At 40.8% G+C, this 24,636-nt stretch overlaps 1 protein-coding gene across 3 annotated transcripts in view; it reads left to right on the top strand.

The window, feature by feature from the left end:
- Positions 1 to 24,636, top strand: part of FGF12 (fibroblast growth factor 12) — a 584,720-nt gene that overhangs the window by 306,630 nt on the left and 253,454 nt on the right. Inside the window, exon 1 of one of the 3 annotated variants that reach the window (XM_025376974.1) lies at positions 23,015 to 23,457. The exons of the other annotated variants lie outside the window; for them this stretch is intronic. Within the exon in view, the coding sequence (XP_025232759.1) occupies positions 23,259 to 23,457 (199 nt within the window). The 5' untranslated portion in view covers positions 23,015 to 23,258. Of the gene's footprint in view, positions 1 to 23,014; positions 23,458 to 24,636 lie in introns of those variants that run through there. 3 annotated transcript variants of the gene reach the window in all.

Raw genomic sequence — 24,636 nt, 5'->3', positions numbered from 1 at the left:
GAAGAGTTCAGTGGAATTTAAAAATTGTTGATATTGAGCATAGACCCAATTGTTTGAAAAACTCAAAGGTTGAGAAATTCAGATAACAATTATGCTCCCAATATACTGGTTATAGTACAGAAGCAGGTTGCTGTATTCAGTATCAATAGGAGTATGTCCTTCCCTACCTGTGCTCACTAAGACCTATCCAGCACTACCCTCTTGATGGTGGTGAAATGCCTTCCCTCATTCCCCCTTTCATCTCAGGGCCAAACTCATTACTTTATGCATAATAGGACCCCAATAAATGAATTGAATGTCTTCTAGCCAACTTGCTTATTACTTTGAGAAATATTTGTACATTGTGTAGTAACTATTTAGAGAGTGGGAATCAAAAACTAAATGGCAGGGGTGAGGTTGAAATAATTGCAGGCATTTTGTTTCAAAGAAGATCCAGTTCTTTATTTTTAATTGAGATAACACAGACAAACTTTACCATCTTCACTATTTTTAAGTATACAGTTTAGTAGTATTAAGTACCGTGTTGTGCAATGGATCTCCAAAACTTTTTCATCTTGCAGAACTGAAACTCTACGCACTGAACAACAACTCCCCATTTTTCCCTTATCCAGCTCCTGGAAACCACCACCCTACTTTATTCTGCTATGGATCTGATGCTTTAAATGCCTCATACAAGAAGAACAATAGAGCATTTGCCTTTTGTGGCTGGTTTATTTCATGTGGCATAATGCCCTCAAGTTCATCCATGGTGACAGAATTCCCCCCTCCTTTTTTTTTAAGGCTGAATAATGTTCCATTGTTTGTACATACCACACACATTTGGTTTATTGATTTATCCATCAATGGACATTTGAGTTGCTTCCACTTTTTGGCTATTGTGAATATGCTGCTATGAACATATGCAAGCGAAGAGAAGGCCAAATTCTTAAGGTAATTATAATACTTCCAAAATGAGCTTATCTTAAAATTGCTAATGCTATTTAACTAAAATAGAATAGTGGCAACAGAGACAATCATTTTATTACCATTGAAAATCTACTCTGTGTGGCTTTGAAGAAAGCATCTGGTCTATCTATACAGAAGTATATTTATTTGTTTGTTGCAAAACATATCTTAAGGGCCTTTTACCTCATTTTCTTCCTTGATAGTCTTTTCTAGCAAAATACACTAGCTGCATTTTTTTTTTCAGAATGGCATTAAAAGATATCTTCTCAAATTCAAAAATATTGTTATCCACTTGACCTCATTTGCAAAGACAAACAAACACCAATATGTAATCCAACCTTCATGAAAAGTAACGTACATTGTGGTTTAAACAAAAATGCATCAATATCTAACCAGATTTTCTTTTTTCTTATTTTTCATGGCAGCCGTCACGAAGTACACTTGGCTTTTTGGGTAAAGTACAGGCACACAGTTCTAGAGAAGGAGTAATGCTTGTAGAAAGCAGAGAGATTTTGTAATATTTTTAAGATAATGACTATCAATACTTTATGCAAAGGAGAAACTGGAGGAGTGTATAAAGGAAGACAAGGAGAAAGAAGAGAAAAAAGGGGGAGAGTTAGGAAAAGAAAGGAAGGACTGCATTTTTCTCAGTCCACTTCTTTTTCCAAAATACTGTAGTATAGAGGACAAGCTCCTCCTTCCATTCCATCAAAATATAGCTTGTTCTTTGAGTGATCCTTCACAAGCCAGTCTTTAAGTGGTACCAGTGTGCTTTACAGTTTAAAATTATTAATCTGTGATGGCTGTTATAAGTAAGAGCAGAGGTCTTAAGCTTCATGAAGAGGTAAGTTGATGCTGTCCTCTTCCCTCATCTCTTCTGGTGAACTTAGATATTTCAACTCAATATTAATTTGTGAAGTACTCTTTTTTTTTTTTTTTTTTTTTGAGGCATTGTGCTAGGTGTTTGGGGTGAGTAGGGTAAACATAGTTTTTGCCCAAAATAAATTCATGATCTAATTGAGAAAGCCAACATATATCAGTGTATAAATAAAAGTACATAAAAGTGATCCACGGGTCTTTAAGAAGGATGAATAAACTGACTGGAGGAATGAGAGAAGGTTTCAAGGAAAAGACGGCAATGGAGTTGGGTCAAACACAGGAGAAGTAATTCTAGACAGAAGGATTACCATGTGCAGACTCACGGAGCTTTCAAAGCATATGAAATACTTGAAGGAACAACCTCATATCCTTCATCTAAAGTTAAGGTGCTGGAATGATTGATTCATAAAATCCCTCTTTCTTTCTGTTAGTTTATAAAATATTTAGTTTTTTTCTCTCATATTTTACTGTTTCAAAATCTGACATTGTCACCAGTCTGGGGAAGTATGGGATGATGCCCAGATTTGGACTTCCTTCTACCATCTTCTGAAGCATCGCCCAATTGTGAGAATCCTAGAGAAGAGTCACTGTCAAGTTTTAGATCATTTATATATTAATAACATCCCAAGCAGTGTTTTTTCTTTTTTATTTTTTTAAGACCCAGATACTCTATTTAATTTTTCAAATGGAAACTTCTCTGAATTATCTGTTTGACAAGCCAGGAGTATAAAAATCAACATCATTATTAGAGTGGCTGCTTTCGGACATAGTAATTTATTTCTCTTATTTTCATACATGTGAACTGTTTCCCCCTTCCCTTCTTCCTCTCTTGACTCTTCCCTCTAACACACCTTTAATTAAACTGAATGTTTCTAAAAGGAGGAAGTTAGACTCCCTGCCTTCTAGGAAATCATAGTCAAGTAGAGGAGATAGACACAAATCAATGTAATGCAAGGTAGGAAACTGCCTTTCCTATGGCAAAACCAGAAAGTGCTTTTGACATTCAGACTTGGGTGGCAGAGGGGAATCCTATTAGGAGACCACAAGAAAGTTGCAATTGAGAAAGATCTTGAAGGGCTTGAATAAGAAAAGCATTTTCTACCTGACGCAACTTGCTACACAATATTAACATCCTTTGGTTTTGGTTGGCAAAGCACAGTTGAAGTTCTAAGACATTCTCAGTGGCAGGTTACCTTAGTGCCTGGAGTCTGCACTCTGATCTAAGCAAACACAAAATCAAGAGGGATATTGTTTCAGATGCTGGCAGGCATGAGAAGAGGCTGTGTCCCCCATACCTACTTCTCTGCTGGAGACTGCAGTAAGTGGCTCTCTCTGTGTTTCTTGGAAGTCACACAGACGAGTCCTGCTCCCTGCTGCCAAGTCTTAGTGACATTGATGCTCTGTCAGAGCGGTACCAGGGACTGCACTTCAAGAGCCTCTCAGTATCTCCTCTTGAAAAATTTTTCTCTTTACACATCTTCCCAGAAACATACTGCTGGGCAGTAAATGAAATGATGTGAAAACCACTCTACCGCTATTTGTATTTATTTACCAAATGAAGTAAATGCCTACCATATTGATTAGAATTAACATCAGATTGTCCTATCCAGATAATGCAAATTACAAATTGAAATGTTCATGCTAATTTAAAAATTTATCTGTGTTTTAGGTTCACTGAGAACCTAGAGTATGTTTGGCACTACTACATACATCATGAGAAAGTGTTAAACAACTTACACTTTTCTACTTCTACTCTTTTTTTTTTTTTTTTTTTCTGAGACGGAGTCTTGTTCTGTCACCCAGGCTGAAGTGCAGTGGCAATCTCAGCTCACTGCAACCTCCACCTCCCGGGTTCAAGTGATTCTCTTGCCTCAGCCTCCTGAGTAGCTGGGATTACAGGCGCTCGCCACCACGTCTGGCTAATTTTTGTATTTTTAGTACAGACCAGGTTTCACCACGTTGGTCAGGCTGGCCTCAGACTCCTGACCTCGTGATCCACCTGCCTCGGCCTCCCAAAGTTCTGGGATTACAGGTGTGAGCCACCGCACCCAGCCTACACTCTTCTACTCTTATAGTGCTCTACAAATGTTATTGAAAAGTCCAAGGAAAAAAAGCTAGCATTTACTCAGCACATACTATGTGCCATAAACCATGCCAAGTAATTACTATAATGTATTTTTGTGTAGCTCAAAATAATCATATCAGTAAGTATTTTTATTTCTATTTCAAAGATGACTACCAAACTGAGAGACAGTAAATTAGTAAGTAACCTACATTTCTACAGTTATTTACTTAAATAATTAAAATTTAAAATCAGGATTCTGATTACAAGTCAAACACTTTTCTACTCTTGAGACAGTTGGTTCTTTTAAATCCTGATACTACTTATGTAAGCGCCTCTCTTTCAAACATAGCTAAGGATAAAAGTAAATGTGCTCACAGTCTCTCTAGCTCTTAATATAGTTACTGGGGTGTCACCATCTTTCTTTTGTATTACACTTTTTATCTCCTACAACTCTCAAGTAATTTAGGAAGTTGATGAAGAATATTATTATACATAGTGGATTGCCATAATCTAAAATGGGGTCATCTCTAGGGTAAAATATAACATCTGTTTGAAGAGCTACACAGATTTCCAAATTTGAAGCCTAATATATTTTCAAAAGTAGCATTAAACATCATGCAGTGTTCCCTTGTAGCTTCCTGCCTCATTTTTCACTTTATACCTGTATTTGTTCAATTTTAGATGAGTAAAGAAAAGGATGTGATATTTTTCCCTCTGATAATACTATGAGGCTCATCACTCCCTAGCCTTCTGCTGTGCTAAGTATGGAGACTAACAGAGGCCATTCCAGAGACCTTGTTGGAATCACAGATTATCAGTGCTAAACCAGACCATGGAGGGCACCATTTCCTCCCTCCTTTTATAGATTAGGGAACTGGAGCCTAGCAAAGGGAGGAAAAACCCAGGATCTTAGACCAAGTTAATGGTAATAGCAACACCAAATCCAGGTCTTACACTACTAGTCCCATGCTGTGTGTTATGTATAGCCATGGGAGAGTTTGTGGATATTTATATGTGTTTTTCTACTTGTGGAAACAGATAACTTTTCAATAGCATTTGTAAAGAGGTATAAACTTGGTGAGAGTAAGTGTAACACCTGTGAAGTTGGTCTCTTGGAGCTTTGTCTCACGTGCTATTTATATCCATTTAAGAAAGTTGTAGTAAGACAGTTTCATCCCCATATAATTTTAATGTATTGAAATTTAGTTTAATATTATTTAACTTTAATGTAATGAATGAATCTGATTACTACTCTGTTGTACCACATTTAACCCAATTACTTTCATTAAAAACTACAATAGTACTTGACTGTATAGATTAAATTCTATCACAGTTCTCTTAAAAAACTTTTAATAGCTCTCTGTTGCCTCTAAGATGAGGCACAAATTCCATAGCAATGCATTCTATTCGCTAGTGATTTGTTATGATTTCTATCATTTATCTCCACACGTCTTATTTTCTCGACCTAATAAACTGTTAACACTCTCCAAACACTGTTCATTCATTTACTGTTTTGTTTGATTGATTTAATTTTATTAATCATGAGTTTGACACATGAAAAATGATAGTAAGACACATAGGGTCACTGCCCTGGAGGACATCCACAGCCTGACATAACCTTGATGTTTGCGGAAGCACCTTTGTGCTTTTCCTTTCCTGTCTGTTTAGAAGGCCTTTCTCAGACTTATTCCTGGGAGACTGCATCCCACTTTTCCTTAAGTGAGCAGTTCTCATGTCACTCCATGGTGAAACCTTGTAAGGACCCTTCTAATTGAGAAGAGTGTCCTTCTCTCCTGAACATCTCAGCACAGAGCCTACCTTTCATTTGTATGTGCTTCATTCTGTTACTACATAAAATACCAGGCCCATCCACACTCTAAGGAGAGAAATTATATTTTATTTCTTTATGTCTCTTATGTGATCAGCAGTTTGGCATGTGGTAGGTGCCCAATGACTGAGGGATGGATGTAAAAGGAAAAGCACATAAATGCTTTGGTAGAAAAAGTTGGCAAGAGACCGCTTTTCTTCTTCTCCTTCACTAGTTCTTACCGTAGCATTTTAAAATTTTATACACACATATATGCAATATACATATAAAACAACAAATATGTATATACAGGATAACTCACCTTGTATGCATCTTGTATGTAGTATGTATCATATTTTATGCATATATATGTATATTGCATATGCATAAAATTATACAGTGCTGAGGCAAGAAGACTGGTGAAGGGATAAGAAAACATGGTCTATTGCAAAGTTTTATATTGGTAAATAAAGAAATTGGTAAGATGTAAAGATATGTGTGTGTGTGTGTGTGTGTGTCTCTCTGTGTGTGTAAGGCGAATTATTGGTAAGAATAAACATTGCTGTTTACAGACTCTCTTCCTTTGGCATGTGATTCAAATTATATATATTCAGGACAAAGGCAAATTCTTATCTTCGTGAAGTTTTCCCTAGACTATAGTTGTTTTAAAAGATAACTTGCAGGTTAATGAATACTCTAGCACCAAGTTGCAAGTTTTGTGTTTAATTGAATCCTTGAAGCCAAGATGCACAAGGGGTGAACTAATTAAAGAAATTAGTTATGTGACTATCAGATGCTGCAGCATCTAAAACATATATTAAAGGCAATGCCTGTCTTGAAATTACCTGGTGGAGAAGATCCTGAGGCAAAGTTTGCATCCTGCCTTTCAGCTGCTATGTATTTTTGGCATGGTACACCAGATGTTTTGCAAACAGCACTACCTGGTGAAGAAAATTCTCATTAGCATTACAAATAATTCTGTATTTTGATGATACTTCTATGGTTACAAAAATAATTATGACTCTCTTATCCTATGCAGTAAACCAGTGTGAGAAATTCCTACTGTTCTAAAGAATCCTGTTTTATTTGAAAATAGATGTCAGATGAACAGGATCTGGGGAAGTGGCCAGTGAAGAAATGCTTAACTAATTGGGGACATTTTGGGGAAAGCATTAATAGTCACTTTTTTGAAGATTTTATAATTCATTTGATCTTACCTGAAACAAATTTAAAGAGGGCAGGGTGAAGTAAAGGTCCGAAGAAGAAAATGAATTTCAAATCTCAAAGATCAGAACTAGAATGCTAATGCAACCTTAGGCCACTTCCTCAGCAGCCTGAGCTTCTGCTTATGCAGCTATAAATTAGGCATATAGTGAATGTTGATAATAATAAGTAACTGTCTTACTGAGTGGTTGTGAGGCTTGAATGGGAAGCTTCTATAAACTGTCATTTTGTACATACTAGTTTTTGTTAGAACTTTTTTAAGAAGCCTAAAATGTAGTCTTTAATAGAAAAATTAAACCTTATACCAGAGAAACCACTGATCCTAGAATCAGGAGCCTAAGCTGTATTTCTGCTTAAGCTACCAAGAACTGTGTGACCTAAAGCATATTGCACCTTTCTCAGTCTTCAATTTCATAATCTTTAAAATGAGGGCATAAGCCTGAATAATTCTTAAAGTTCTTTCCATTTCAAGTATTGTATGTGGTGATTCCATATCTAAATCTTTGCATCTAAGTCTTTATCATGAGAGTCTGCTGTATTCATTTTGGAAATGATCTTAAGAAACAAAAAGTTTAAGCTATTTGCCCAGGCTCTCTCAATAAGCTAACAGCAGTTATACATGAGAACGAAAAACCCGAGAACTTAGCGACTTAATGCTGTGTGAAGTTGCTCTTCTAGATACATACTTAGAAAATGGCTCCCTAAGATTGAATACTCCAAAAAGAGAATCAGAGGTTGGTATTTTATGCATATTGCCCATATAATTTCTAAAAACACTCACACATTTTAGTGGCTCCAGGAGAATTGGTTAGCAAAACTATACATACTTTCATTACACAAATTATGCAACAGGGGGCTCTCTAACAAAGAAGAAAATTAGTGAGCCACACATTTAGGCCTGATTCTGCTTCAGAAGCAGGATTAAGTCTTACCCACAATTTTCGAGGAAGTGGACGTGAGATGCTGTGCGATTATAGGGCTCAGTTAGGATGATAAACTCACGGAGCTGTCAGTGTCAAGGCTTACTTAGAAGATTTTCATTCACATCGGGTTTTCCCACCCTGCCCAGCCACGTGCTTTCTTTTCATAGAGAACAAAAAAGAAGAGCTATCATAGCCATCACTAGCACCAGAACTAGCACCCTTCCTCCCCCACTACACTGGGACCACAGAACTGAAAGGTGATTCATCCATTAGTAAGAGGCTCAACCCAAACTTGCTGAGTTCAAATCATGGTCATTCCCTTTGGTAGCTGTATAACCTTAAGCATGTTACTTTTTTTTTTGTTCCTCTGTTTACATGTTGACAATAATACCAATGTAATAGGATGGTTGTGATAATAAGTTGATACATATAAAGTGCTTAGACTTTATATGTATATTTACCAGTTCCTGGTAAATAATAAGCACTCGAAAAAATGTTTGCTTTAAATATTATTGCCTTCATCCAGTTATAGAGAAGTGCTTTGTGGCACAAGATAACGAGTCAGGTTTAGTTCTGGGGACTGAGGGAATCTAGCCAATGGCCTAGGGAAAGCAGGATAACCAATGCTCTTTTCACTTTAGTTAACTACCCTGAAGTTACTTTGGAAGATAACAGAAAATGCTTCCTACTTTGTTTTGTTTAAGTAATATGATATTGGTGAGCTCTATATTTAGAGTCATAGAATTTTAGAGTAGAAAGAGACCTTAGCAATCATCTGGCTAATCTCATATTAAGAATAAGGAAATAGAGACCAAAAAAGAGGAATAATTTGTCCAAGGTTCCATATTGAGTAAGTAACATCAGAATAAAAATTCAGGTCAGGCTAGAAACAGGTCCATTAGAATATATGTCCTCTGTTGACTCTCCTCACTGTAGAATTACCTCATTCTTTTATCCAAATTATTACAAAACTGTTCATCAACAGTTATCTAAGATTTATTATCTATATAGAAATTGTACACAGGAAAAAAATACCAAAAGCCAAAAAAAAAAAAAAAAAACAAAACAAAAACTAAAGCAAAAACCTTTGAAGTTCAACTATGATAAGGACAGCTTTATGTTGTTTTGGGCCATCTCCACAGTTAACAGACATCTTCATACTTCTTTCCTTCACCACCAGCACCACTTATTCAGAGTTAGAGGAATTCCGATTGAACTAAAATTGGAGAACTTAGCAGCTTCAAGAGAGTTTCGTTGAGATGAGTCATTTATTCTTTTTTTTTTATGATTATACTCTAAGTTCTGGGGTACATGTGCAGAACGTGCAGGTTTGTTACATAGGTATACATGTGCCATCGTGGTTTGCTGCACCCATCAACCCGTCACCTATATTAGGTATTTCTCCTAATGGTATCCCTCCCCTGGCCCTCCATCCCCCGACAGGCCCTGGTGTGTGATGTTCCCCTCCCTTGTCCATGTGTTCTCATTGTTCAACTCCCACTTATGAGTAAGAACATGCAGTGTTTGGTTTTCTGTTCTTGTGACAGTTTGCTGAGAATGATGGTTTCCAGCCTCATCCATGTCCCTGCAAAGGACATGAACTCATCCTTTTTTGTGGCTGCATAGTGTTCCATGCTGACAATCTTTGCTACAGCTACTAAAGTCATTTTTTTTTTCAAGTAAGCAGTCACATTGAAAATACTTGGGTGCTTTAGACTATATACTTTTTTTTCTTATTGTTTAGAATCTCTAAAACTGAGTGTCACACGTGGTTCCAGAACTAATCTTCCCAAAGTAATCTTCATTAAAGGACTTAAATCATAAAGATCATCGGTTATTCTTTTAACAATTTCTCATTTTATGGATGAGTAAATTGATGTATAGAGGTTAAGTGACCTTTCTGTGGTCACTCAACTTTCTTACCTACTGGTGGAGTGCATGCCTACTTTCTACTTTTAAAGATAATATTGTGCATGGAGTTAGTTAAACATTGTCAAGCAGGAAATGGGATGGTTGCCTTTCAACGTTCCTAACTTCGTGCATGTAGTGGCCACTGTTGATTCTTGTTGAATATCTCTCCACCCTCTTCATTGCATTCTGTAGCATTTCATTGATAAAACACTTTGTAAGACTTTTTTTTTTCCAGTTTGTAGTCAGTTTTCTCCAATTGGTTTTGAGTTTTTCCAAATTGTGATTCTCCTTTTTCTTCCCCAAAAAATGAAATCAAAGATACTATATGATGAGCTGTGAGTGTGTACTGAGATTTAAGTATTTCTTTCTTTTTGCCAATAATTAAGTGTAGTAGCCCATTTGATGTTGCTAAAAACGAATACCCGAGGTTGGGGATTTATAAAGAAAAGAGGTTTATTTGGCTTGTGATTCTGTAGTTTGTTTAAGAAGCATGGCACCAGCATCTGTCTCTGGGGAGAGCTTCAAGAAGCTTTCACTCACAGCAGAAGGCGAAGGGGAATCAGGCAGTGTCACAGTGCTAGAGAGGGAGCAAGAGAGAGAGGGGGTACATCCCAGACTCTTTTTAACAATTAACTCTCACATGAACTAACAGAGCGAGAACTCACTCATTACCATGGAGAGGGCACCAAGCCGTGTGTGAAGAATCTGCCCCCATGACCCAAACACCTCTCACCAGGCCCCACCTCCAACATCGGCGGTCATATTTCAACATAAGAGTTGGAGGGGATGAACATCTGAGCTATATCATTGAGTCTCCAGATTTCTCTGTGATTACTTTTAGTGGAATTGGTAGATCTTGTAGGAAACAACCATGACTACAGGCTAAAGTAAGTATTTCCTTTTCACATTTTCTAATATGAGCCTAACACTTAACCTGCAGAAGGCCTGATATGAGGGAACCATAGCAGAGCTCCTAATAGCCCGATTTCCACCCCCCGACCATTTTCTTTTAGTCTGTGCTCACCTTTAAGCTCATCAGCTTTTGGTTATTTTGAGGTGCCTTACCCCAAACTGGAATCTTTCCTACATAGGAATCCAAAAGAGTCAATGACCATCTTCCACAGAATCCACTGTAGTTTTGACGAACAACCTAGTAGCTTTTTATCCTGGCCTTTCCAGGGGAGCTTTCCTCACATGCAACTTAATAGGTTAATATGTTTTCTTTTTCTTATTCTCAAATACCACAACTCAGAGGGACATTATCATTTAGATTTTCAAACGTTTGTTAAAAAATCTACTTATTTAATCAATGACGCGAGCCTTTACAATACACATTTGATGCCACAGAGAAGTGTTTAGCCCTGTGCTTTCTTTCAGGGTTAGTAAAGATGTGCTTTCCATGACTATTTGCATGACTGTCTCCTTGAATCTTCCATCCTTCTGTCATTTCTCCCACATCCCCAGCAATCACTTTCATTATTGATTCATGATTCTTTATTTTCCCTTTTTTACATCCTTTAAAATGAACAAAAGTTTTCCCAAGTATTCCCTTGGATGCAGTCTATAATGATTTTGATTTACTCTCCACTCCCAGCAATGCTGACCTTAATCATTTTATAGAATACCTGTCTGATTTCTTGGAACCCACTTCCTATGGTGTTGCTCCTGATCTTGAGTGGAAAGTCTCTGATGGTGGGGAAACCATTTCCCCATTTTGCGATGCAATCTGTTCCACGGGTGGAATGGAGGCGTCCAAGTTTGCCTCTACACACACAGAATATCTAGTTCTTAGTGTGAATCTCCTGCACACACAGGATATTCAAGTTCTTCAAATGCTTGAACATAGGCCTCACTTTCCTCAGTGTCTGTTTCCCCAGCTCTATTTGTTAAGTAGTGTTTCAAATGGGGTCATGATCACCAAGGAACAAATAGCATGGATGCCCCTGACTTAGATTGTGGGTGACCTTAAATGATAAGTTATCTTACTTTTTTTTTTTTTTTTTAACATTTCAAGAATATAAATTAGCCTCGTAAGTTCATTTTGTGGATTCATCATCTTTAAAAAAGTCAAGAAGAGAGCTTTGGATTTGGAGTGTGCTGAACTAGATTTGAATTCTGGACCTGACCCATATTTCAGACAATTAATTAACTTTCTATGCCTTTTAGTTTTCTCATTGTACCATGTGAATAACAATGTTGGCGTTGCCAGGGTTATTGTGAAGGTTAGGTAAAACAACCTGTGTAGAGCCCAAGACTGTGCATGGTGTGTAGAAGGTGTCTAATAAATCTCAATGTCCATATTACGCTGTTCCCGCATTGCTATAAAGAACTGTCTGAGACTGGATAATTTATAGAGAAAAGAGGTTTAATTGGCTCACAGTTCTGCAGACTGTACAGGAAGCATAGCTCGGGAGACCTCAGGAAACTTAAGATCATGGCGGAAGGCAAAGAGGAAAGAGTCATATCTTACATGGCTGCAGCAAGAGCAAGAGAGTGAGAGGGGATGTGCCATACACTTTTAAACAGTCAGGTCTCATGAGAACTCACTGTCACGGGAACAGCAAGAGGGAAGTCTGCCCCCATGATCCAATTACCTCCAACCTGGCCCCTCCTCAAACACTGGGATTACAATTCAACATGAGATTCGGGCACGGACACAGATTCAAACCAGAGCACTGTCCTTTCTATTCCCTACCCTATCCTTCCTGTCCCTCAAACACTTTTAACCTATAATTGGAACGCAGAGTTTTTTGACATTTTTCTGTGATTCAAAGGATTTGCCTGAAATTATATAAGGACTTGGTAAGGAAAACCCAATGACTTCTTGACTGACATCATACTGTTAATTCTCCATAGTCTGTGTTGAAGGAGAGCGTCTTGTAGCGAGGATTAACTCACCCCAGAGATACAGCTTGGAGGCTCTCATTAATTATGTTTGTTATTTCCATGGTGCCACGTAGTATGTAGCTCCTGGCCTAAGCATTGACATATTAACTTTTTTATTAATTATGGGCAGCAAAAGAGAGACTGAGCAGGAACATTGACATAAGACTTTATTGAAAGCCAGGGCGTAACAAAGAAAATTACAATGTGGAGAGTAATTTGCATCTAACATCTACATAACTTGATATGGTTCACTCTTTGGAGTCCACCACTCCAGACTAATATCTTAAAATAATCCCTATGAGATTGTTTTCCTGTGCAGTTCCTGGCTTAATTCTGCTTGGTAGAGGATCTCTTCCTTTGTCTGTCAGCACAGCCATAAACGTGGGCAAATTATTCAAAATCCAGACACAAAAGAACAAGGCACAACCTCTTTTTTTGAGTTTAAATGCACCTTCCAAGGCTCAGGTTTCTTAGATGTTGCCTGAAACTGTGATGTTTCCCTCACTTAGGGCATAAGCTTTCCCTTCCCTAGAGTGGTATGGGTTTACCGTCGGGTTTTCTCAGGGTTGCTGCAGGGTTTTATCAGGAGTTCAGTATCTGCTAGATGTACAAAGGAGATAAGGGAAACTCTCCTAGATTAAAACCATGTGTTTTTGACCATATTTATCAAACATTTATTTCTTGTTTTAATAGCCACTACCTAACTGATGCTATCAGAGATCAAAGGTGATTCCACTGTTAATAAAAGCATGCCGAGGGTTTTGCTTAAGGTGATATTTGAGATTATTCTTACTCATCCTGAACATTTATTATTTTTAAGTCAAAGTTAAAAATCAACACATGCTGACAGAGTCTATCTTATATTCAAAACACTATACTACGTTGTTATAGGAGGAACAAAAATTCTAAGTCAGATTCTTACCCTCAAATTCTATGTCTACTCTTATACACAGGTCATTTTTAGAATTTTTTTGTTTTGTTTTTGGTAATGAATTCTACTTATCTTGGCATGAAGTCAACATTCTTTCCCTGCCTTTTGTCCTCACGAATTAATAAACGCTTTTGGTTACTTATCTTCTAAAGGCCAGTTATGGCTATTTTCTTGTCATGGCCTTTTATAGAAATGAGAGAAAGAACTGTCAAAATGCAATGAGGATCATGCTGCTTTTCCATTGCCATGCCATTAGCATACTTAACCAACCCGGAGACAATTTCCAGCCTACTTTTAAATAAATCTCTTCTCTTAAACTGCTGCTAGCTGACTACAATGTGTATACATTATCTACAGTAGGCTGATGACCTCGTTAACACTTCCAGTTAACACTACAAGTTTAGATATGATTATCCTGTCCAAAACATTGGAAAAATATTGTTTCTTCCTGCTTCAAAGACTGTTTAAAGAAATATTCTTATACATTATCTTATACCTGCTTTTCTGGAGAGCTGAGCATCGAAATGCATACCTATCTGTGTCCATCTGTCTGTCTGTTTTGGCTGTAGACTTCGCAGTCACACAGACATCTACATCAATGCCTCCTTGATGTCATGCTGCAGGTTGGATTAGTGGGTAATACGAGGCACAGGGGGATATTATTTTATGTAAAAATGATTTTTAAGTGAGTGACAGATTTTTATTACATACTTTCATGTACTATCCTACAATTCTTCAATGCTTTTAATCTGCTAAGACACTCCCCACATCTTGTTAAATTTTTACTGGGAGCAATTTTGCTTAGCCTAACAAGGCTAATTTAGGGATATTTAAATGAAATATGCTATATTTCCTCCATACAAACATCCATCCACTCATCTGCTTATCTGTTTATTCCTTCATTTATTCATTCACACTTTTCCTCATTTGACAAATCAGTGCCATCATTTCAACCTATTATTTTCACCAATTAAGTCCTATAATATAGTTGTTTTACACGCAAATAAACTTCAACTCAGGCAGACGAAGTAGCTTTATGTAAAGATAAATTATGTACTCTAAATTGCATACTCTTTCTACTTAACATTTTACTCTTAAGAGAATTCTACAAAATTAGGATAAGAAATGACCTGTTGGTCACCTTGTCCAAACTTCCATTTGATCCTCTGACAGTTTTTTTCTAATCAGTTAGTATATTTCAGTTATCTCCAGTAAAATCTTACTCAACATCAAATACCTGTGAACACAGGATCAGTGAGAGCTCTCATTAATTGTTACTTTCACAGTGTCTGGTGCTGTGTGCATGCAGAGGACAAAAATATGAATTTATTGGGGTTTTAATAATATATTTTGAGTGTCAGTCATGTGGTGGGTGCTGTAAGAGACTGCTATTTCAACAAGATCCATTCCCTGAAAATTTGGAATCTAAATTTTTTTTTTTTTTTTTTCCCAACCCCAAGGAATCTAAATTTAGAAATGAGAACAACTAGGAATGGCCCATGGAGAAGGAATCTCAGTGAACATGGGTGACAGTATAAATGTGAGGATCATTAAACCATTTTAAGGTCATTTTAGTCATATTCTGAGACTTTAAAGTTGCCTACTCATTTTACCTGATGTCTGTGGCTCTGTTTGCCTTATTATATTCCTTTCTTCTGTGAACATGAGTGTGTGTGTGTGTGTGTGTGTGTGTGTGTGTGAGAGAGAGAGAGAGAGAGAGAGAGAGAAGTATCAGAACTGAAAATATAGGCCTAAATATGGGGATGGAGGTTGCTCAGAGCAGAAACCTAGGTACCATGTACCCTCTGAGGATATCAGATTTAATAGATAGATTGGATTTAGGCAGAGAATTTTAGGAATTGTTGATAAAACAAAACAATCAACTTTGGAAATGTGGAGGCTACCCTTGAGTTACCTGAGCTTATTTCCTGATCCAAAGAGTTGATACCCCATTCTTCACTTTGGGATGCCTGATGCATCTATTTGACTCAAAAATCTGGGTGGATGGATTGATGAATTAATTCATTTATGTGAGTATTTTTTGAATATCTGGCTATGTGCAAAGATTATTTTAAGGACTAGAGATAAGAAAGTAAACAAAATAGACAATGCCACTGTCCTTATGGGTTTTACATTCAAATAGAGATCTTCTAGCCGAGTTTCTCTTTGAAAAGGAAAAGGGTTTTTTTGTTTTGTTTTGTTTTGTTTTTGTTTTTTTACATTTACAAATATTAAATTTATTATAACTAAAATGAATTTAGTTGTTCTCAGATTTGGCCACCTTATAGCTCCGTTTAAGGAGGGGATTTGTTAAAAACAGAAGTGCATTATAACTTGGTCAAATTACTTTCACATTAAGGAAAAAAACTTCTAAAAAGGAAAACAAGAAAAGTAATTCTTCAGTTTCACATAATTAAAAGAACAGGAGAAAGCACGTAAGCGACATATAGCTAAATTTACAAAACTAACCAAAGCCAGGGGGATTTCTCTTCTGATGATGTGTCATAAAAAGGTCCACTGTCTTATATACACATGTATCTAATGTTACATTCCATCACCGTAAAAAGTCCCCTTTGCCCCCTCCCACAAAAAGTTTCAGTCTAGTCTCCAAACTTGGAAAGCGGCGCTCGCTCCTGCTGTGGGTGCAGTTCGTTCTGGGTCAGCAGCACTGGGTTAGTGACAGTGGGACTTAGAGTAGGATTAAATGATGGGCAGTCTGTTCTGACAGGTCTTTCAGCATCCTTAACCAAGTACCAACCATCTCCTAGGTGGTATAAGTCAAACCAATGTACATTTTTAAGGAATGAAAATGGAGGAAATTTACATTTCTCCCCTTGTAAGCTTCTTTAATTTCTATTTTAACTTAGTTTCCCTACGATTTTCATATTGAGCTCAACTTGAATTACTAAACTAAGAAGGAGAGTGTTTCAAGACCACCCTCCTAGAACCAAAGAGAACATAGTACCCTACCTTGGCCAACAATAGTAAAACCAGGAGTAGCTCCCTCATCTAGAAAAAGGTAAGAGCTTCACGGGGAGAGAATTTGGGATACTTGTTTCCTCTCCCTTCCAACACAAAATGATCTCTTCAAGGTCATTCACAAGATGTGAAACCATGTTAGAAGCTAGTGAATGGAAGTACATTTGGCATTCTCAATTTTCCCCTCCAGGTTACTTTAGTTAGGGCAGTAGTCACATTGCAGTTAGAAGGCCTGGATTAAACTCATAGATCTTCACTCATTGATTGTATGACCTTGGGCTATCACATTACTTACCGGAGTCTCAGTTTGTGAAACTGAATTATTATTTTGCCTTTAACTTCCATCATAAGATTGTTGAAGAGTCTCAGTGAGATAATACATGGGAAGATGATTTGTAATCAGTAAAGAGTTACATAAATGTATGTGATTTGTATATTCTTATTTTATTGACTTTATTACATGATTGTAATTATTCATGGTGTTATGTTTTTGTTGACATAAGTATGACACAGAACAAAAAGGGAAGCTCTGGAAATAAATTATATGGGTGTGAATCTGAACTCTGGCAATTCTTAGCTGAGTGACCTTGGTTAAACAACTTAACCTCTCTGTCCGGGTTTCTTCATTCATAAAATGGTGATATGACAGAACTTACCTCATAGAGTTGTTGTAAGGATTCAACGTGTCAATAATTGTAATGCATTTATAGGTGTGCAGGGCACTTATCATTGGCTCACATTAATTATATCCATGTTTCTTATCAAAACACCTATTCTCCAAAACATTGAAAATTTCCCTATTTGGGCAATGAGGATACCACTCTTCATCTGTGTCATAAAGAGGAATTAAATCTATTCTCTTTTCTGTTTTGGAATATGACCAAAACCAGATGGACATATAACATGTAGTAATTCAGTTTTCAAATTGTTGAATAAAGCACCCTGAATAAATTTGCTATATAAAAGAATTTACAAATTATTAGAAAGTAGTTGTTTATATTACTTTTGTCAGCCTATTGTAACTGACAATATGTCAGAGAAAAGCACGTGGAAGTACAGCTACTTTATATAATAAAATTCATGGAGAAAAGGTCTTCTCCCATTTGCTGTGGCAGAGCCCAGTGAGCTCATATTCACCCAACTTTGAGGCAGGGGCCTGATTTCAGAGCAAGATGATGTAAGAGCAGAGCTAGGCTTCTTTGTGTTCTCAAGACAAGGACATTGACAATATTCCACTAATGAAAATTCTGTTTGCCATTACAATGTCAAGGTTAATCATTCATTTCAAGTAAATTTTCAGCCTTTGTTAAATACATTCCAAGAGTGAATGATGATGTGTATGAATCATAAGGTGTGTTTTCTTGTTTTAAGAAATCTGTATTTTATGTCAGGGACTTAATTTAAATGGAAATTTTAATAACAGCATGGTCATTCTCATACTTTACATTATTATCACATCTTCTTTGAGCCTTGCAAGAGCCTAGTTAGTTAGGTACTGCTAGTATTATTATGGATCTGTTTTGCAGATGTGGTTTAGAGAGGTTGAATAACGTGTCCAGCAGCGTACAGCTACTGGGCAATTACAACAAGAGCCATGAAAGATCATAATGTCATGAACTGGAAGCTTGTTGAGGGCAGAGAGATTGTGGAGGTGTATGGAATTCCCCGGTAACTGACAAAGCCCTGGATGCAATCTGTGAACAATGCAATGTTTAAAACGAATGTGTAAACTAGCCCAATAGTAGATTTGGAAGTTGAAAGACTTGGCCTGTGAATAAGCAAAAGACCAAAAAGCCTCTGTTTTTCCTTTTAAAATGTGGAGATAATTAAGACTGCCCATGTTTTTATTTGTTTGACTAGAGGCCAAAAACATAGACTATATATATATAACTAAATATAACTACATAATTATCATTTTGATATGCATTTGACAACTTTCTTCAAAGTAATTAAAACTTCTTCTGCTCATAATGTCTTCAGAAGAGGAAGAAGAAATTCTTAAGTTGTTCAAAGAAAGATAGTGTAAAAATAAAAGTATTGGTATCCCTGAGATACAATCCTTTAAAATACTTGGTTGTTAATTTAACCCAAATCATCAGTAGGTTGGCTTAATTTCCTGATCCCAAAATGCAAAGATATTGGAAATGTACAAGTAACTTTGGAGGAAGACTTACGAGATTTAGTGGCCCAGGTAGGAAACCTACAAATTTCTATATACAAAATAAACTGATTTAAGAATTGCTTCTGAGCTCAATATCCATATATTTAGGTCCTAGCTAACTTCTTAAATTTCTTTATACTCACACCTCTTCTCACTGGGGAAATGGAGTAAACGATGCTGATGATGACTTAAAAAGCCAAAAAGCACTATGACAATAGCTGCAGGAGTGCGAGGAAAAAAGGAGACTTTGTTGTCGGATTGAATCCAAAACACTACATTCTTTTAATAGAGATCTAAACACAGAAATAATGTTGCTCTCAGAAAGCTGACATTGATTGTTTTTGTTCTGTTCTTTAAATGCCTAACTTGATGTTGTCATGTTAAGACAGAGATGAGAACTTCAAACAGCACTGGTTACCTTTTTCATCTTTCCTCCTAACTTCCTTCTCTCCTGTGCCTCTGTTTTGGTTACCTTCTGCATCAGCACACCCTCATATCTCATCAACCTACAGAAAAAAATCAGCAACACAAAGACTCAAGAATACACATCCTCTTTCCAGGTCTTTTGTAGGGGGTGTGGGTGCACAGGACTGCAGTTCTGGAGAAATGTGCCATGTTTTACTTCTGTCTTCTAGTATTATTTAGTTTGCAAACATACACTAAACTCTGAAACTTTGACACCCGGAGAAATGGTTAAGAATTTAGATTCCCAGGCTCTACCCATACAAACTTCCACTTCGTGTTTTGAGATACCATCAGGAATCGGCGTGTTAACAAGCATTTCAGGTGAATCTCATGCATTTTCTTTGAAAAAAAAAAAAGCCATCCTTTTATTCATTCATTTGGCATTTTCCAGTTTTCAGAACGCTTACATATGCATATTCAGTTCTGCGAGGTAGATGAGAATGATTATCCCCATTTTGAGGATATAAAAGAGACTCCAAATTTAGCAATAATTTCCTCAAGGCCTCATTATACACCCCCTCTTGCCTATTTCTCTGGCTACTCCCCTTAGCTGACCTTTGTCTGTTTGGGTGTTTAATTGCAAGGCAGGGAGCCCCCAAAGCCCACTGTACTATCCATGTCTGCCTTGCTCAAGAATGAGAGAAGTCTTCTGTTAGCCACGGAAGGAAAATAATTTTATTTGTGGAATGTGAGGATTTTCCTAATTGATACAATTACCGGTTGATGTTCAGTAATGCCCCTCACCCCATCCAGATGCACATATGGAAATGCATGCAGCCTTGCTTTGGGACTTAAGGTATGTGTGCGTGTGTCTTTTTCACGTGTCTGGTTCTGTATTGCTAGAATTCCAAGGATATATCCACTGTCTTCATTCAGCCACACTGAACTGCTGCAGGGGATGTGTGCTCCCCAAATGACAGCTGGGATTCTCCCTTTCCTCAGGATGTCTTGCCTATTTAATCCTCCTCCCAGCTGTTTGTCCCATGAGCCCCTATCTGCCAGCCTCTGCTTTGCCCAGCTGGCAGCCTGGAAGGTCCAGGCCCCTGGGCATTGTAAGGTGTTAGACTCCTGCTTGATCTGAACAACGTCACAGATCTCGATCCTTTTCATCTCCCACGTGAATCTTGGCTAGGCCCATAGGTTTGTGCTCATATCTAGAGAGCTCCTGGGGTCCTTCTGAGTCCCACATCCATTTTCAGTAGCTTCCAGGGCCTGGCATTTTCCTTGCCTTCTATTAGGATGTTTCCAACATACACCTGTCTGTGCTTGGAAATCATACATTTAATCCTGCCGCACTACCCTAGATGCTTAGTGAGGTGTCTGAAGGAGAGAGATTAGGGATATATGAAGAGAAATTGTAAGTAGAAACCAATAGCCGCTGCCAGACTTTATCATGAATGGAAGGTGATTAATGCTTCATGCTGCATTTTAACTTGGAGAACTCCTCTGCCCAGTGTCTCCAACATCAGACATCACCACACTCACGTCTGGAGACCTGATTGCACTCCACAGCTTGTGGTTGACTGTCCTTGTCCACATCACTCCCTCACCGCACTTGGAGTCATCCTCTGTGCAGCTTGCTTATTTGGGCTCTCTTCTTAGGGGCTGAGCCTGCTTTGCAGCTTTCCAGACAGAACCAAGAAATCCGGGTTCCAAGAAGGAGGGAAACACTTTTTCCTGCTCCAAAATGAGCCATAGGTGGGGCCCATGATAAGGTCCAAGAGGTCATTGTTACTTTCTCCAGTGTTCACTTTCTTCCTAACTAAACAGAGAATTCTACGTGCTCAAGCTTATAGGAGAGAGCGTGGACTGCATTTTCTCAGCTCCCCCATCTCTCACCCCTGCTTTGCGCACCTGGGGTCCTTTAACCCCCACTGTGGTTGTGTTTCTCTTGTGGGAGGGACCGGACGGAGCGGACCCGAGCTGCAGTTCCCTTGCTCTGCCTCTGAGAATTTCTCATCCAAACCTCAATCACGTAGGATTGCGTAGAGAGGAGAAAAGGGGAGAGACAGAAAACACAGAGAGGAGGGAGAGGGGTGGCGGGAGGGGGGAGAGGAAAGAAGGGAGTCTGGGAGCCGAGGGCGCGAGGAAAGGGAACCTGACTAGAGCGCGCTGTGCTTCCCAGCGCTCCAGGAGCCCGGCCCCCAGCTCGGCCCCACCTGGGCGCTCTTTCGCTCTTCCGTGGGTCGGCGGGCCGTGCGGGAGGAACTCTGGCTGCCGCCAGCTCTGCGTCCCACCCGCCATCTCGGTGGCTCTTGCCCCTGCCCGGAGTTTCCTGCGGAGCTAACACTCCCGCTGAGCCAGCCGGTGGGGCGGCGGCGGCGGCTCCGCGCGCCCAGAGCCTGAGCCCATGAATGGGACTCCGCCCTGAGCGCCCCCTCCCGGGCCTGGGGAGGCGGCGGCGCGGCGGCGGGGGGCGCCCCGCAAGCCCGCGGCTCTGAGCGGCCACCCGCGCAGCAAGTTGGGCGAGTTGGCAGCCGCCGGCACCTGCCTCCTGGCCCCGGCCCCTGATTCCGCCTCCGGCCCCAAGTGCCCGGGTTGCGCCCTCGGCTGCCTCCCGCGGGAGCCCCGGAGGCCTAGGGGCCCCGCCTGCGCCCCCGGCGCCAGACCATGGTGGGCAGCTCCGGCCAGGAGCCGCAGCCTCCGCGAGCCGACGTCGCCTGCAGCCAGCCCCCGCCCCACCCGAGCGGACGCGCGGGTGTTCGCAGCGCGCGGGTCACTTCCTTCCTCGGCCGGGATGGGCGGCGCGGGACTGAGTGATCGGCCTTGCGTCCGGCGGGTAATCCCCATCTGATCTGCTGCCTGTGAGCTGCTGACTGCCGGGGCGCGCGAGCCTGGGGGGCACGGGCAGCAGCGCGGCGATGACCTGATCCGAGCCCGCCAGGGCGCCCCTTCCTTCCCTCCCTTCCCTCGCTCCCTCTGAGCCTGTGCGGAGACCGGCTCGGTGCGGCGGCCCCGGGTGGACCATGGCGGGGAGCTCCAGTTAAAGGCGTGTGGGCGCCGAGCTGGAGAGGACACCTTCGGCATCGCTGCCTTTTGAGGGGGCTTATTTAAACTACTGAGTCATTCCAGATTTAGGATTCCCTAAATAATCACCAACTGTGCCCGTCTCGTGCCGGAAAGCAAGCGGAAAGAGAAAGAGCGCCCACTCTTGGGACCCCGCAGATCGCCTCTCGCTGGTTTCTCCCCGAGGGGTGCTTGGCCCTCGAGGATATTCCCTCCCTCCCTGCCGCCCTCCCCCCTCCCTCGCCTCCCGCTCTCTTTGCAGTGCTGCTGGCCGGGAGTCGCTCTCACCGCAGCTGGAAACAGCTGCCCCCGCCCCGCGCCCCTACCCAGACTCCGGGTAACCGCTCCCACTTCGCGCCTCTGGGAATTCCAGAACTCGGGCGGCCGGCCCCTGGAAAGCCGCAGCCGGCGCGATGCATTCTGTAGACCTCACCCTGCCGGGACGGACCTCCTAATCTTCAGAACCGCGGGCCGCAGGGAGTTAAATTGCTGCCTTCCTCTCCTCTCGTGCGGTTGGTGGCTTGTTTTCTAAAGGAACGTTTTATTCACTTTTTAGTATTTTCTACCCGGGGCGCGCTACCCGCCTGGGTCCAGACTCTGCTTTGTAAACGGGTTTTCTATGTATGTATGTGTAGGTATACTTTGGACACCTTACAACGCTTGCGCCTCTCCAACAGAGGCACGGCTTGTTATTTTGGACATCGTTCTTCCCCTTCCACTTGGTACCCCGAACGCAGTGTGACTAAACTCCCCACTGCCCCTTGGACGCCGATCGCCTTGGGGTGCAAGTTTGGGGTGCAAACGTCTACTTCGCAAGAGGGCCTGGGACCGCCCCGCCCCCGCCGCCAGAGGTTGGGGAAGTTTACATCTGGATTTTCACACATTTTGTCGCCACTGCCCAGACTTTGACTAACCTTGTGAGCGCCGGGTTTTCGGTACTGCAGCCTCCTCAAATTTTAGCACTGCCTCCCCGCGACTGCCCTGTCCCTGGCCGCCGAGGTCCTGCCCTCACCCCGGCAGAGCGCGAGCCGGAGGGCGCAGTAGAGCCTGGGGCCTGGGGCCCTCGCTGAGCAGCTATGGCTGCGGCGATAGCCAGCTCCTTGATCCGACAGAAGCGGCAGGCGAGGGAGTCCAACAGCGACCGAGTGTCGGCCTCCAAGCGCCGCTCCAGCCCCAGCAAAGACGGGCGCTCCCTGTGCGAGAGGCACGTCCTCGGGGTGTTCAGCAAAGTGCGCTTCTGCAGCGGCCGCAAGAGGCCGGTGAGGCGGAGACCAGGTCAGTAGAAGCCCGGAGAGTGGGCTCCCCAGAGGCGGACACCCTCTCTCCCCTTCCTCAAAGCACCTCGGGACGCCCGTGGAAGGGAACCAGGATTCCTCTTTTACCTTCTGACCCCTCTTCTCTCATTTCCAGACTTCTCTCTTTCAACCACTCTGTCAATTAATAGCTTCTTGCCCCATATTCAGCAAAAACACTTTCTACTTTGATCAATCCAGGGTTTGACTAGAAGAATTACATGTATAGATGCACTTATTCTAAAAGAGCCTGTAGAGTCCTTGAGGGGAGTGAGTGACCACCTCATTCATTCATTTATTCATTCATTGGTTCTCTCTCTCTCCCGCTCTCCCATCCATCCATCCATGCATCCATCCATCCATGCATCCATCCATCTGTAGAGTACAGTACTTACGCTGCCCACTGAGAACCTAAGGATTAATACAGCTCTTCCCTTATCTCTCATAATCCATGATAGACACCTAGTAGACACCAGATGAACTTAAATTTATTATTTTTCCAACTCTTCCTCCAGCAACACTTGGCATTGCTTATTTCAGACGCCCTTGTCAATTTCTCACCTCTTCATTTTTTCCTCATGCCCTTTCACTTCCTTTACACAGTCTTCATTTTCCTGTTATTTTCTTCCAACCCCTCTCATGGTTTCCAAGGACCCTGCTCATTAACGTTTCTGTGCTATTACCTTACTTAGCACACTCACACTTCTGGGACATTGAGGGAACAAGACAGTATACACAGTTTGGCTTCAAGGAGTGTAAAGAAAACTTCAGCTTGATCAGAGATTTTCATGGCATGGGCTTTTCTGCAGCCCTGACCACAGATGATTGTTTTGGATATGTCTCTACTTGCAAAGGGAAATTGGACACCCCAAGTTTCAACATGATGATTCCCAGCTCAAGCCAGGCCAGTGTTCCCAGCTTGAGAGAATGAAAGCAGAATTGCGGAGAGATCTGTGCTTCCATCAGGCTGTTGGTTTTCTGGTTGTGGCTGCAGAACCATTTGCATTCTGCAGATACTCTACCCCTGTTGTGGACAACTGAAAGGCAGCACTGTCTAGAAAGGGAGCCTGCTCTGTACTCAGTTGGCTAGTTTGTCTCTTTGCAACTCTGACTGTGGTGTGCTGTTGGTTTCTAGCAATGAGGCACATGGATGGGTCCATTG

This window comes from Theropithecus gelada, chromosome 2 (genome assembly GCF_003255815.1).
Source record: "Theropithecus gelada isolate Dixy chromosome 2, Tgel_1.0, whole genome shotgun sequence".
NCBI lineage: Eukaryota > Metazoa > Chordata > Mammalia > Primates > Cercopithecidae > Theropithecus > Theropithecus gelada.
The sequence above is the reverse complement of the archived record's forward strand: the minus strand, read 5'-3'. Positions and strand labels throughout refer to the sequence as shown.